Below are 14446 nucleotides of genomic sequence, written 5' to 3'. Positions count from 1 at the left end.
GTTAGCATGCAACTCAGCACCCCCCGCCTTCCCTGTGCCTCAGTTTCCCCAAAGAAAAGGAGCCTGGACAGGCAGCACTGGCAGCTTTATTCCCTGTTAGCTGGAGGGTGGCCATGCAGGGGGCTGGGGAGGGGGCTGGCAGCCCTGGAGGTGAAGGGGGTCCCAGGGGGGTGCTGGAAGGAGAAGAATTGGACGGCGAAGGAGACAGGGTCATGGGGCTGCTGGAGGAGCAGGGCATGGAGGAAGTCAGCCAGCAGCGCCTGGAGCTCGGGATGCTGCTGGACGTAGGCGGTGTGGGACGCTTGCAGTTCCTCCTGCGGCAAGGTGGGCATGGGCACCAATGTACCCCCGCCCCGGCCCTGTGCCATGGTGGGGGAAGCAGGGTGCCTGGGTCCTTTCCCACACTTGAGGAGGTGTGGGGGGGGATGTTGGCCAGCCTGTCCCCACCCCCCGCTTCCCCCCTGGGAACCCCAGAGGAGACCCTGCTGGGGAGTGGCACAGCCCCATGTCCCCTTGTCCCCCCATCACACCTTCCTGTCCAGGAACCAGGAGTAGAGCTGGATGTCCTCCTCCCAGTCCAGGGGCTGTTTGGGGAAGGGGGTCCGGGGCTTGACCCTGCCTGGCAGCAGAAATGCAGGGCAGGGCATTCCCCACGCAGCTGCCAGACAGTAGGCAGGGGCTGCCCGTGCTGGGGGGCACAAGCCTCCACCCCTCAGTACCTGTCTCACTGAGGATGGACTCATCCTGCAGAAGCATCAGCATTGGGCAACCAACCTGCACCAGCCGGGCCAAACGCCTGCGGAGGAAGAACTGGTGACCCTCTCCTGGGTCCCTGCCAGGCTGGCAGGGCTGGCGGTGCCCCCAACCAGACCCCCCTCCGTACCCGCTGCGAAGGAAGCTGCTGTGCCAGACGGTGGAGATGCCCGTGCCGGTGACCACGGCTCGCTCGATCACAAACACCTCTGCCTCCACCGAGCCCACCACCTGCTGCTGGATGCCCAGGGCACACTGGGAGGGCATGGCCAGGGGTCACCCCTGTCCCGGAGTCACCCTAGCTGCCATCCCCATGCCCCCCTATGCTGTCATCTGCACTCCACTCACACCCACCTCCCACATCCCACCCTGGCACCCCCAACCTGACCCAGACCCCCCCATTCCATGAGTTCCCCTGGTCAGCAGCTCACGTAGCTGGAGGTACAGAGGTGGCCCTCAGTGTCGATGGCTGGGAAGACGAGGCCTGAGGGCACTGCCCGCTGGCACGCCAGCACCCGCAGCAGCAGGAGGCTGGCACCCTCTGGCAGCAGTCCCTGCAGCTCTGCCTTGCTGTAAGAGAAACTCCAGCGCTGCGTCTCTTCCTGCAGAGAGACCCAGACACCTTGTGGGACAGCCACAGCCCTACTGTCCCCGGGGATGGCACCCTCTGGAACCTGCAGGCACCCCTGGGTGGGACAGGCCAGCCATGCCCCCCTTCCCCAGGATGTGCCTCATCTGGGGCGGCAGAGGGGAGAGAGCCCCTCATCAGGCTCACCTCTCCCTCCCGGAGGGTCTTGGTGACAGTGATCCCATGCTGGTGGCTCACCATGTGGGTCCTCCTCTCCACAGGGCGTGCTTTGAGCTGCAGGAGGGGTGGGGGACACAGGGTGCGGGGCAGAGCCAGGGCACTCCCTCTCTGAGGTGGCACACCACCCCAGCACCCCTTTTAATCAGGGTACCACGCCAGATGCATTGGGGGAAACTCCCCACTCCAGCTGCCACCCAGAGTAGGGGAAGGGGTCCAGGCTGGTGGGACAGAACTGGTGTCCGAGCCAGTGAGGGGACACCAGGCTGCCCACAGCGATCTCGCACGGGGCACAGTCCCCAGGCGGACATCGCTGCAGAGCACACCCCAGGGCAAGGGGGGGCAGGACATGGGGAAGGACACACACCGTCACCACACCAGTCACCTCCACCTGCTCCAGCTCCTCCTGCTCCAGGGTCTCCAGCTGTGGGGTCACATAGGCTGCAGAGCAGAGCCACGCTCAGCCCACCCCGCTGGCACTGCAGCAGCGCCCCTCATCCGAGCCCTGGGGCCCGGTGGGACCGGGGGGGGAGGAGACACCCCAAGGCGCCCCGGCTCACCTTTGAGGGCGGTGGAGAAGGGCACGCCGTCCTGCCTGCCGCGGGAGCCGCCTTGTACCAGGAGGCAGCTCCGCACCGGCTCACCCGCCCGCTCGTAGGGTGCCCACCTGGCTGCCACCCACCACTGGCCCCTCGGCTGATCCCCTGGCCGCCCGCCCGCTGCCACCACCTCCAGCGTCTCGGCGAACAGGCAGCGCTCCAGCTCCTCCGGCCCTGCCCGGAGGGACCGTCAGCCCTGCCCAGGGCACCTCCCTGCCCCAGCTTCCCCCCGCCGGGCAGAGCCCCTCACCATTTACCCGGCTCAAGCCCCCACGACCCGTCCCGCTCCTGCCGGACCCGGTGCTCCCCACCCGCGCACCGGGGACCCTCGGGGTGTGTGTGGGGGGGCACCCACCGATGAGGCTCAGGAACTCGGCGGCTGCCTCCGTGAGGGCGGGGGTCTCCTGCGGGCACTCGGGGGGGGGCTCCATGCCTCGCCTGGGGGCTCTTGCTGCCGGACCCCGCGTGAGGGGGCAGTGGGCCTCCCCCAAACCCCGCTGCCCACCTGCGTAACCCTGGGGAGGGGGCACAATAACCCCCCCCCGGCCTCTGCAGCCCCCCGGCCCCTGTCGCTCCCCCCTCCAGCCTCCCCCACGAGCCCCCCAACAGCACCCCGGCCCCCAGACCAGCCCGGGCCGGACACAGGTGCCCCCCCCAACAAAGCCTCAACGGCCGCCATAGCAACGGCCTGGCCCCGCCTCTTAAAGGGGCAGCGACCCCGCAGCGGGGTTTCGCGTGGGAGGTGCCCCACCGGCCGCGGAGGGAAAGGGCCAAATAGGTACAAATGCGACCCAGTCTTTTATTTAGGGAGGTGGTGGTGGGGGGCTCCGGTCCCCAGTACGGCAGCACACCCCCCCACCCCACCAGCGTGCCCCCATGACCCCATCCCAGTGTGTGTGCGCAGGGGGTGGCTCCGGCACCAAGCATGGGGTGCTAGAGAAGAGCCCCTTGCCTGGAGGTAGTACTGCTCCCCCCCCCCCGCTGGCTCCATCCCAGCCCCCCCAAAAGGAGATGCACAGCACTGGTGGCTGCCAGGGGAAAGGGGGGGAGGGGCCTCCCTGAGTGCTGGGGTGGGGGGGAATTGGGAGTTCCCAGAAAAACAGGGCTGGGGGGGGGGGGGGTAGGAAAAGCCCTTGGTGCCATCCCTACAGCCCCAGCAGTGGGGCGGGGGCTACAGACCCCCAGAAAGGGGATCGAGGTGCTTCTACGTGACAGCTGGTGACCCCCAAGTCTGGGGGAGCAAAGGCAGGGATCACTTACGGGGTGCCCATATGGAGGGGTCCACTCTCCCACCCCCTCCCCCCAACCCTGCACCCCAGGAGGGAGATTCACAGCAAAACAAACCACACAGTCTCAGGTCCCCCCGCCCCGTGCCTGAGCAGCACCGGGCCCCATTGAAGGGGGGGGGTCTGGGGAGGGGGGGTGGTGTCTAGGTGGCTTTGTAGAGGTCCTTGCGCCTTCGCACTTCCTTGAGGACACGGGCGCGGAAGGCGTCAGGGTGCTCCCCCCCGCCCCACCGCAGCCCCAGCGCTGCCTGCAGCTCCGGCCGGTGGGTCCGCAGGAAGGGGTTGTAGGTCTGCTCCTCCCCCAGCGTGGAGGGGCACTGTGGGGGCAGCCGCTCAGCCCCCCTGCTGGAGGCAGCACCCCCCGGCAGGGAGCCAGACACCCCCCCAGCACACCCTTCCCCCGTGGCACCCCCCATGCAAGAGGGTGTCGGGGTGCAGCATCCCTGCTGAGGAATGGGGAACCCCGTGAGGGGCTGGGGTGGGGGGGCTGTAGCCAGGGACCCCCCCCCGGCCTCACCGTGCTCCTCTTCTCCTGGCGCTGTTGCGTCGCCCACTGCAGCTTCTGCTCCAGCGCAGGGTTGTCCAGCTCCAGGAGGCTGGCGAAGGTCAGGCACTCCAGCGCGTACTCGTGGCCTGCGGACCCCCGTACCCCTTAGCAATGCACCCGCCCGGCTCCCCAGCTTGGCAGTGGGGGCTAGGGATGACACCGGCAGCTCTGCCCCACTGTTGGGGACACTCACCCGGCCACAGCAACGTGTCCTCGCCCAAGCCCACGGCCACATCCAGGGAAGCGAGCATGGTCTCAGGGGAGCCTTCGAACAGCCTGCCTGGACCCCCATGCAACCGCCTGTCATGGAGAAGGGGGATCGGGGGTCCCCCCAAGCCCTTCCCAGGGTGGGACCACCCCCAGCCACCCAGTCCCGGGGTTGGGTGCACTCACCACAGCCAGCAAGGAAGAGGAGGTCCCCGGAGAAGAGGCAAGGGGGGCCGCCAAAGGGGCCCCCATCCAGCACGTACGCCATGTGGCCCACGGTGTGGCCAGGCGTGGCAAGCGCCTCGAAGGTCAGGCAGCCCACACTCACCTTCTCCCTGTCTGCAAGTGGGCTGCACCAGGCAGAGGGGTGCACTGTCAGCTCCCAAAAACACCCACCTCCCCATGCAGCCCCTCCCTGGGGCACTAGTGTCATGAGCATACCAGATCTCTGCCCATGAAGGAGGAAACGTGGTACTGGGGGGATGGATTGGTGGGTGGGTAGAGCAGAGAGTGGTGGTTGGGGGTGAAGCCCCCACCCCCCAAATTTGCACGGGTGCTGGGGGTGGGATGTGAGGGTGCAAGACTTACTTGGTGAGCTCTGGGATGGCATCGAGGGCACTACCATACACCTTGCAGGAGCTGTGCCGCTGCCGTAGCGCCGTGTTCCCCCCGCTGTGGTCCCTGTGGGCAGGGAGGTCAGCACCCCCAAACGTGTCCCTCCCACCCCATGTGGGGTAGGGCTGGGGGCTGCCTCAGCTGAGGCACCCTCCACGGCAGCCACCGATCCCCCCAGGGCCCCATCTTGCCCCTTACCAGTGTTTGTGGGTGCAGAATATGGCCTCCAGAATCACTCCCTCTTCCTCAATGGCAGCCTGGGAAGTGGGGGGTGACAAAGACAGATTTGAGGGGACAGAGACAGACCCCCAGTACTGGTCTCCCCCTAAATACCCACCTTGGCCTTGCCTGGCTCCCCAGGCACTGGATGAGCCCCCCCCACTCCTCCAACCTTGCCCCAGGCATTAGGGCTGCAGATTAGGGGCAGATTTGCCCCCTCTGCCCCCTCAAATTGCCAGAGATCCACTCCCCCCACCCAGAGACAACTAAACACCGGCTTGGGGGGGGGCACGGGAGCCTCACCTGCACGGCCAGCGGGTCAGAGGGGTCGATGACAGCCGCCCGGCTGGAGTCAGTGTCAATGACCAGGTAGCTGTAGTTGTTGGAGAGCACAGGAACGGGCAGGATTTTCACCCCTGGGGGGGATGGACAAACAGACATACATCAGGACATGACCCCCCTGCCCAGGAAAGGGGGGGGAGCAGCCAAACTCCCCACATCTTAAATTCTCAGTTAAACATGCTTAGGGCAATTTGGCAGAGGCAACCTCTCCCCACCCCAAAGTGCCAGTGTTGGGGGACATGACAGGACCATGGCGGGGGAGGACACGCCAGGACTCACCGGGGAAGCAGCAGGGCTGGGGCGCCGAGTGGCCGTGCGGGTACCGCTCCCGGGCCTTCTTCACCTGCCGCTGGTAGAAGAGGTAGCCCAGCCGCGTGCGGGCATACAGGCTGTACCTGGGGAGGGCAGACACCCCCCGGTGTTAATCCCCAGCACCCCTAAGGAGCTTGCTGGGGGAGGGGGCTGCTGCCAGGGCTAGGATCCCCATGGGGGACACATACAGGGTCACTTTCCCACATGTGGGGGATGGAGGTGGTGTTCCCGCCCCATCCCCTGCCCCAGATGTGCAGCAAGGGCAGAATTGGTTCCCCAGGCAGGTCCCTCCCCGCTGCTCTGGGTGGCAAGGACCAGGTCAGGGGAGGCATTGCTGGGGGGGTGTCCATCTCTCTGTCCAGGACTCTGCTCACCGGGAAGGGCTGGAGCTCCAGGGCTTTGCCTGCAGCAGCACTCTGGCTGCTGGGTGCTCTCGGCTGTCCCCCCTCCGATCCAGGGGGGCCACGCCCAGGGCTGACCCTGCTCCGAGCGCCTGCCCTGGGTGCCAGGGCCACGGGGAAGAGGGAAGTGGGAGCAAAAAGAGAGGAAAAGGGAAGCGAGAAATGCTCCTGTGGCGTGTGCCATGCAGAAGTGCAACAGACGCATGCTGGGGGGCTCGGGGGGACCCCCCAGCAGCATTTTGGGGCTGGGGACTTGGTGCCATGAAGGACACGCAAAGCCCCGGGTTGCAAAGCCCATCCCCGGGCCAAGGACATCACTGGATGGTTACATCCTCCGCGATGGAACTGGCAGGCACACCGGGCAGGGATCCTGGCAGGAGCCGGGGGTCCACTGCATCTGTGGGGGGTGGGAGCCCCAAGCTGCGGATCGGGGGCTCCTGTCAGCACCGGGCAGCAGGGTCACGGCCGGGGCACCGGGGTGCGTTAATGATTAGATCCGAGGGAAGGAGCCCCGGGGGTGGGGGTGTGCGTGTCAGATCCGAGGGTGACCGTCACCGTGCTGGGGGAGACGGTAGCCGACTCCCGGCCCTGCGGAGCCCTCCCGGTAACCAGGCTGACACCGCCTGCCCTCGCCCCCCCGGTCCGGGCGGGCTGAGCGCCCGTGGAGGGCTGCCCCCCCCAGCCCCTGCCCGGCCTCCCCGCGCCAGCGGGGCCGGAGCACACCAGACCAGTCCCGGTCCCTCCCCGGGAGCCTCCGCACAAGCAAGGGAGGAGACGGGCCCTTCCTCTCGGAGGCAGAACAAAGGCGGGCAGCGGTAGCTCCCTCCCGGCGGGGGGTACCGGAGCGGCGGACACTCACCCCACGCGGAACAGCAGCGGGCCGGCGAGGGCCATGAGAGCGGCGGCGGCGCGGCGGGCGAGGCGGCAGAGGGGCCGGCAGAGGGGCCGGCAGAGGGGCCGGCAGCGGCGCAGGCAGGCGACCCCCAGCCCCCGGGCACCCGCCGCCGCCCGCAGCGCAGCCCCGCCATCCCCCGGGCACCGCCCCCCACGGCCCGCGGCCATGCCGCCCCGGCCCCGCCCCCATGCGCGTCACACCGCCCCACCACGCCCCCCCGCCGCCGTGCACGGCGCGCCCCCTGCTGGTCACGCCGCGTAAGTGTCGCGGGAACCGGAGGCGGGGGGGTAACACACCCGACCGCGTCACCGGCGGAGAGGAGGGGATTCCCCCCTCTTTCCATCGCCGCAAAGGGTGTCCCTCAGCTGACGTCACTGCGTGGAGAAGGGGGTCCCTAAGTGACGTCAGAGCCGGCAGGAAGGAGGTCTCGGGGGAAGGAGGTGGCTGGGGTCCCGTTCGGCGGGCGGGGGTCAGGGGTGTCCGTCCCGGAAAGCAACAGGAGGGGGAGCGCACCCCCCCCCCCCCCGGCTCATCCGGCCCCCTCGGGGCGCAGCGGCGCGGAACCGCCGCGGGAGGGCGCGTCGGGCGAGCGGGCAGGCGGGCGGGCGGTGCCTTCCACCGCCCCGGTCGTCCCGTCCCGGCTCGTCGCGGCCGCAGCCCGGCGGAGCAGCGCGCAGCAGGTAGGACGGCCCGGCTCCGTTCCGCATCCCCCGCCAGTCCCGGTTCCCGCGTGGGGCTGCTGACGAGGGTGGGCCACGGAGACCCCCCTCCCGCCCGGCAGTCCCTCCTGTTCCCCCGACTCCCCCCCGCCCGGTTCCCCCCGCCCTCGCCCCCACCAGCCCCCCTGTCCCGGCCTCCTCCGGTGCCACAGCCGGCCGGGCGTGTCCCAGCGCTGGACCGAGCGTCCCGGAGGGCGGCGGGGACTGGGAGAGGGTGGGAGGCCGGTCCCTGAACTGCGGGGGCGCGCTGCGACCCCCCGCACCCCATCCACGGAGCTGGTGGGGACACTTCGGGTCGAGGTCCGGCGCGGCGGGGGGAACGGGGACGGAGCGGGGTCCCGCGGGCAGGGGTGCGAGGGGACAAGACCCCCACGGGCGGGACCCTGCTGTAGGGCTGGTGCTGTTTTCCAGACCCCACAGGATCGCGTGGGGTGGAATCGGGGTGCGGCGTGGGGTGATCCGGGGAGGGCACCGTCTTTTGTGCTGTGAAGGGTGTCCCCACGGACCCCGAGGGGTGTCGCAGGGGGTGAGGGCACGGGTCTGTGCCCGCAGGGTGTGGGGTGGCACTATGGGGGGTGCGCGGGTACCGGCTCTGGGTGGTGTGGTAGCGCCCGGGCTTGAGCATAGGAGAGCACCTCTGTCATACGGCCCTGTTCCCCGGGAGGGGGTTTGGGGAGGGGCAGAGGGGCAGCGGGGCAGCGGTGGCGATGCTGAGGTCTTGCAAACTCGTGTCCTGTGTGAGCGGTGTGGGAGCAGGCAGTGGGTGGGGTAGCGAGGGAACCCGGCCCGGGTGGGCTGTGCACACACACCGCCCCCCCAACCCCCCGCCGGCATGAGCTCTGCTGAGCTGGGCTGAGCCAGGCTGAGTTGTGTGGTGCTGTGTTGGGTTGTGCTGTACCAAGCCGTGCTGTACCGTACTGTGCCGTACTAGGCTGTCCCATACTGGTGGGAACTTCCAGGCTCTTCTGGGAAGTCAAATGTTTTCCCAAGTAGCCTCACTGTGGGGAGCCATGGAAAAAGCAGGGAGCCCTAGCTCCCACCCCAAATCCTGGTCCCCCCCCAAGGTGGCCCTTGGCACCCCAGGGACCCGATGGAGTGGGTGGCAGAAGCCAGAGTCCAGCAGGAACACTGGGGTGGCCGGCGGGAATGCTGCCCAGCGTCACCCGCGGGGTCATGCCAGAGGTGACAGCCGCCTGCGCCCCAGGTCCCCCTCCATGTGCGCCTTATCTGTGCTGAGTCATGGTGCCAGTGCAGAGCAGTGCCCTGTGCCTAGCGACAGCGTGTCATGCTGGGGCCACTGAGCCAGCCCGGGTGGCCCTGTGGCTGGTGACCTCTGGATTCAGGGCCCCGCTGTACCGCTGCCCGGGGAAGGTGCAGGGTGCTGTCTATCTCGCTGGGTGCGGCGGCCACAGGGACTTGTCAGGCTGGTTCCTTCCCCGTCCCCAGGGCCACCCTGCCGGGGTGGGGACAGGAGGGGCTGGGGCAGCCGGAGGACCCCTGCCACGGGGTGCCGGCCATGGGCACAGAGTGGGACCCCCCGATGACCGTGTGCCGGCCGGATACACCCTGCTTTCCCCAAACGCCTGGGTTCCCTCCTGGGGACTCCAGTCCCCCCCTACCTGGGTGCCAGTCACAAGGGTTTTCCTGGGGTGAGGCTCCTATTCGGGGCCTTTCCTGGTCCCCGCAGATGAGGCGATGCCAGGGCACAGTGGGTGCTGTTTGGGAAACTGCAGAGCGGAAAAAGTGAAACTTCCTGGTCGACTGGTCACCGCCATGCTGGTTAATTTTAGCACCGCCGTTACCGCGATGGCGAAGGGCTGCACAGCTATGGCAGCTCTGCCGTGGCTGGGACAGACGGACAGTGGAAGAGATGGAGGGCTGAGCTGCTCCCCCCAGCCTGGCATGGCTGGCCTGGGTGTGCCCCCCCGGCACCGCTGCCCACCCAGCCTGGCTGTCGGAAGCGCTGGCGTCATGCTGGAAGAACTGCCAGGTCCCCTCCCAGCCCCGGCCTGGTTTGGGTCAGGTCCCGGTCCCTTCCCAGGGCGGTTCTGGGGTCACGTCACTGCTGCGGGCAAGGGGGGTGTTGGGGGTCCTGGCACCTGCCTGGGGCTTGGGGTGGGCAGGTGGGTAAAGGCCTGGTACCAGCTCCTGGCAGCGCCATTGTTTTCCTGGCCTTGGAGATCCTGCCTCCCGCTGCCTCCTCCTTCTCCTCCTCCTCCTCCTCCTGGGGCCGAGCCCGGCAGCTGGCCCTGGGCCCAGTCTGGCTGCTCGCGGCTGCCGGGGGCTCTGCGAGGGGCCCAGCGCAGCTGGGGAGAGGAGCTCAGCCCTGGGGTTTCCTGGCTCCCCTCCCTGGGGACGTGTCCACCTCCCTCTGAGGTGAGGCGGGTGGCACTTGTCCCTGCAACTCCCTGGGGGGACTCAGGAGTTCTGGAGCCCCCGCGTGACCCACTGGGCTGCTGGGTGGGGGGCACCCCCGAAATAGTAGGGGGCAGTGGGGTCTGCATGGGTGTGATCAGGATCTGTGTTTCCATCCCAGGCAGCAGGCAGGGTGATGCCATTGTCCCCAGGGCAGTGCCACCAGGAGCCAGAGACCAGCCAGGGTGCACGGGGGGTGTGTGTGTGTGAGTGCTCCCTGCCCCCCGGTGATGGCAGGGTGGGCTCCAGAGGCCGGACAGGTCACGTCCCCGCCAGAGAGGTCACATCCCTGCTGTGGCTTGAGTCAGCGCGTGGCCGTGCCCTGCCCATGTCTGGCCACTGACGTGGGTGCTGGGGACTCAGGGCACAGGAATGCGGGTGGCCCTGGCTGAGGGACAGTGGGGACGTCCCTCGCCTCTCAGTGACCCGATGGCATTGAGGCCAGCTCGTCCTTATTAATTAGAAGCTGCTATTAAAGTGGGAGGGGGAGGTTTTGTGGCTCAACTGTCCCCTGCGTCCCTGCACCTGCGGCTCCATTCACTGGGGACACATCCTGACCAGGGAGGGGGACCTGCGCTGACACCCCCCATCTTCTCTCCCCTCCAGGTGCCCGCAGGAGACACAGGGAGCGGCATGGCGCAGCCCAACGCGCCCCCCCCCTACGATGACAAGAACCCCCTCTACCCCCCACCCCCAGGGGGGTACCACCAGCCCCCCCACTATGCTGGGGGGTACCCACAGCCCGGGGGATACCCTGCAGCAGGGGGGTATGCACAGCCAGGGGGGTACCCAGCAGCAGGGGGATACCCCCAGCCGGGGATGGCCATGCCCACTATGCCTGTTCGGTTTGGTAAGTAGGGGCACCTTGGGTTTTTTTTTTGGGGGGGAAGTAGGAACAGGGGTGCTATGGGGGGCAGCGCAGCCCACCCTGGTGTTGAGGGGTGTCCTCCACTGCAGGTGATGATGGCATTGGGGACGGCTCCCCCTTCCAATCGGCTGACTGGGAGGACAGGAAAGTCCGACACACCTTCATCCGCAAAGTGAGTCCTGGGGGGCCAGGGGCACCTGTCAGGGTGGGAGGCTACCTGTTCAGGTGGGGGGCCGGGTGCTGACCCCCCTTGTTTCTCGCAGGTCTATGCCATCATCTCCCTGCAGCTGTTGGTGACGGTGGGGATCATTGCCATGTTCACCTTTGTGTGAGTGGAGGGTCCCTCCTTAGCCTTGCACCGAAAAAGGGGGGATCCTGGCCCCTTGTCCCCTGGGGGGTCCCCAGGGGACAGTAGTTGCTGTCCCCCCTCCCTCACACTCATCCCTCCTGTCCCGCAGCGCCCCTGTCCGCTCCTTTGTCCAGAGGAATGTCGCCATCTACTATGCTTCATAGTGAGTAGGGGGTCCTTCGGCTCGCGCCCCCCTCAGGTGCCCTCTGGCAGCTGGTACCCCACAATTGCAGCTTCCCAGCTAGGGGTGTGTGTGTGGGGTATCCTGGTGTGGGGGTTGCAGGGCTGACACCCGCTGTCTGTCTCTGCAGCGCCGTGTTTCTGGTGACCTACCTGGTGCTGGCCTGCTGCCAGGGTCCCCGGTGAGTCTGCTGGTGGCTGGGACTGCCAGGGTGGGGGGGGTGTGGATTTGGGGGGGATGTCTACAGAGCATCAGGAGGGGGGTCCCTGCCTGGGGCTGCCCCTGGGGGGTGGGGACCAGGAGGACATGACATGGCCGCTGTCACCAGCTCACCTCTCTCCCCCGGTTTCATCCCCAGGAGACGCTTCCCTTGGAACATCATCCTGCTGAGCATCTTCGTGAGTGGGCTGGGGCCAGTGTGGGGGGGCTGGTGGTGCCCCCACAGCACCCCAGCTCCCCAGGCGGGCTGGAAGGGATAGGGAGGATGTGTGGGCAGGTGGGGGGCAGCCAGGAACTGCTGCACCCCATGCTGCCACTCGCCCCACTGAGCCCACCCTTCTCCTCTCCCACAGACGCTGGCCATGGGGCTGATGACAGGGACGATTGCCAGGTAGTGCCCTGGGGACCCTGCGGTGACAGGAACTGGGGTCCCTCCTGTCCCCCACTGTGCGGCCAGCTCAAATGAGAGGCTGCTGGGCACTGAGGGACACCCCTGTCCCCTGGGCTTGGGGACAGCGGGGTCCCTGCCCAGGATTGGGGCTGTGGGGGGTCACCAACAGCCCCCTGGCAGGGGGATGCTGAAGCAAGGGGTGACTCTGGTGTCCCCTCCATCTACAGCATGTACCAGACCAAAGCTGTCCTGATCGCCATGCTCATCACCGCCATCGTGGCCATCATTGTCACCATCTTCTGCTTCCAGACTAAGGTGAGGAGGGGGACGTGTGCTGCCCTGGGTGAGGGGGGTCAGGAGTGGGGAGCTGGGCGGTGGGGACACCCTGGGCTCTCCCATGACGCGTGTGTGTTTTCCTGGCAGGTTGATTTTACATCGTGTCCAGGGCTTTTCTGCGTGCTGGGCATTGTGGTCATGGTGACCGGGATCGTCACCGCCATTGTCCTCTCCTTCAAATATGTGAGTGGGGGCACAGAGAGGCTGTGGAGTGCCACTGGTATCCCCAGTTGGGTGTCCCCAGGGCTGGTACAGGCAGGGAGGGTTGGGTGGTCCCCCTTTGCCAGGAAGCAGGGTGTGGTGCTGCCGCAGCAGAGGCAGCTTGCCCGCAGGGAGAGGGTGTGTTGGCGTCAGCATCAGCGGCATCTCCTCAGGAGCCGGGTGCGGGCAGGACCTCCCTTGCCTTGCCCACTGCCTGTGAGCACCCAGCTCACCCTGCCCGTGTCCCCTTCCCCACACAGGTCCCCTGGCTCCATATGCTGTACGCGGCCATCGGCGCCATCGCCTTCACCCTGGTGAGTTGATGGCTGGGGTGGGCAGAGGATGTCAGGCAGGAAGCCAGTCCCTGCCTGACACCCTCTGCTCCCGCAGTTCCTTGCCTATGACACCCAACTTGTGCTGGGGAACAGGAAGAACACGCTGAGCCCCGAGGAGTATGTCTACGGTGCCCTCACCATCTACACTGACATTGTCTACATCTTCACCTTCATCCTGCAGATCGTGGGCCGGGATTAGCTCCGGGACCCCTCCTGTCCCCCATGTACTCCCCTGCCCCTCACCCTCTCCTCTGGCCTCTGTACAGGATATGGCCACTTACCGTGACTCCTAACGCTTCGGCATCCCTACCCGTAGGCTGCTAAGGAAAGGGCTTCCCTTGATCACCCCCACAAGCCTCCAAGGGTGGTGGGGGGGACTGGCCGCTGGTGTTTGGGCAGTGCCCAGCCTCAGCACCGCTCCCCGAGGCTGTGCCGGTGGTGCCGAGCTGGCAGCGGAGCACCACGGTCTTGCCTGGGCGTGGGCAGCTGGCAGTGACTACTGGGATTGTGTTGGGATTTTTTTGGCAGAGCCTGGTCAGTGTCATTCACTCGGTGCCTTAAACGCGGCTCCAGCCGTGCCCCCCTCCCCAAGCTGCGGCGGTGCCCGGTGCAGGCGGGGGGCAGCTGGGACCCCCGTGGAGGGACTCGTCGCAGAGGCTCCGCAGCCACGGATGTGGGCAAAGTTGCACTTGCTAAATAAAACACTTTAATTTTCCAGACAGTCCCAGTTTTACTGGTGTGGCGACTCCCCTGAAAAACTTGTGGGCAGCCTCAGCAGGGGCTGCAGCCTGGGGCAGCGCAAACCCTGCTTTGGGGCAGAATCGCCAAGGTTGAGCCTCTCCTGGCCTCGCCACCCCCACTGCCCGTACCCCCCCACCCTCATGGGCAGGACTTCAGCTGCAGAGCAGCTGGGCCCCCCCCACTGTGGGGGGCAGGCAGAACCTGGGGCTGAGCTGAAGGAGCGACTGCAGCAGCACTGAGCTGTTCCACTCACCAGGGATGAGGTTTATTTGTCCCCATCCAGCCCCATGACTGCCCCACGGGGCTGGCGTCCCCTTGGCCAGTCCCTTCAGGGTGCCACAGTGCCAGGCTGGGGGCAGGGGGCAGCCCAGCTATGCCCCCCTGGCCACCCTCTTGTATCGCTCCGTCTCATACTCGCCCTGGTTGGCTTCCATCATCTTCCGGCGGATTTTGAGCTGCTCCAGACGGTTTTTGTCCACTTCACGCTTGGCCAGGAGGAAAAGGATGATGCCGGAGGGCAACCCAATGGCCCTGCAGGACAGCCGGCAGGCAGGAGATGGACAGAGCCGGTGGGGACACAAGACCCTGTGCCACCCTGGGGCAGCACGGACACCCCCCTGGGATCCCCCATCCCACCCCAGACCCCACAGAGCGTCCCGGTGCCCAGCCTCTCCCACCGCCCAAGGCACTCACCAGGCCACCCCCACCGG

At 67.3% G+C, this 14446-nt stretch overlaps 3 protein-coding genes across 6 annotated transcripts; 1 reads left to right on the top strand and 2 right to left on the bottom strand.

Annotated features, from left to right (window-relative positions):
- Window positions 1-77: 77 nt before the first annotated feature.
- On the bottom strand, window positions 78-2625 carry CATIP (ciliogenesis associated TTC17 interacting protein). Its single transcript, XM_054830249.1, is given in 10 exon segments — window positions 78-314; window positions 531-619; window positions 720-800; window positions 803-866; window positions 868-1008; window positions 1185-1355; window positions 1529-1615; window positions 1944-1999; window positions 2119-2331; window positions 2513-2625. Coding segments are annotated over 10 exon segments (1206 nt in total). The 5' UTR covers window positions 2589-2625; the 3' UTR covers window positions 78-86.
- Window positions 2626-2938: 313 nt separating this feature from the next.
- LOC129207764 (probable hydrolase PNKD) lies at window positions 2939-7150 on the bottom strand. Of its 3 annotated transcripts, XM_054829149.1 has the most exons (9): window positions 6946-7150; window positions 5653-5768; window positions 5335-5447; window positions 5011-5069; window positions 4786-4878; window positions 4384-4547; window positions 4184-4270; window positions 3961-4076; window positions 2939-3760 (listed from the first exon to the last, which is right to left on the bottom strand). In XM_054829149.1, exons 1-9 carry the CDS (start codon window positions 7146-7148, stop codon window positions 3587-3589), a joined length of 1125 nt encoding a protein of 374 aa, XP_054685124.1. In that variant the 5' UTR covers window positions 7149-7150; the 3' UTR covers window positions 2939-3586. The 3 variants fall into 3 exon arrangements, with proteins under 3 accessions (XP_054685124.1, XP_054685125.1, XP_054685126.1); XM_054829150.1 differs by lacking the exon at window positions 4384-4547 and having other exon boundaries at window positions 4184-4290; XM_054829151.1 differs by lacking the exon at window positions 5653-5768.
- Window positions 7151-7265: 115 nt separating this feature from the next.
- On the top strand, window positions 7266-13712 carry TMBIM1 (transmembrane BAX inhibitor motif containing 1). 2 transcript variants are annotated; one of them, XM_054829153.1, is made up of 12 exons: window positions 7266-7405; window positions 10722-10965; window positions 11073-11155; window positions 11247-11311; window positions 11442-11495; window positions 11644-11694; window positions 11872-11911; window positions 12086-12123; window positions 12351-12438; window positions 12547-12642; window positions 12921-12974; window positions 13051-13712. In XM_054829153.1, exons 2-12 carry the CDS (start codon window positions 10749-10751, stop codon window positions 13192-13194), a joined length of 930 nt encoding a protein of 309 aa, XP_054685128.1. In that variant the 5' UTR covers window positions 7266-7405; window positions 10722-10748; the 3' UTR covers window positions 13195-13712. The 2 variants fall into 2 exon arrangements, with proteins under 2 accessions (XP_054685128.1, XP_054685127.1); XM_054829152.1 differs by having other exon boundaries at window positions 7375-7661.
- Window positions 13713-14446: the final 734 nt, after the last annotated feature.

This window comes from Grus americana, chromosome 6 (genome assembly GCF_028858705.1).
Source record: "Grus americana isolate bGruAme1 chromosome 6, bGruAme1.mat, whole genome shotgun sequence".
In the NCBI taxonomy this organism is placed as follows: Eukaryota; Metazoa; Chordata; class Aves; order Gruiformes; family Gruidae; genus Grus; species Grus americana.
This window is presented reverse-complemented; position numbering and strand designations above follow the sequence as displayed.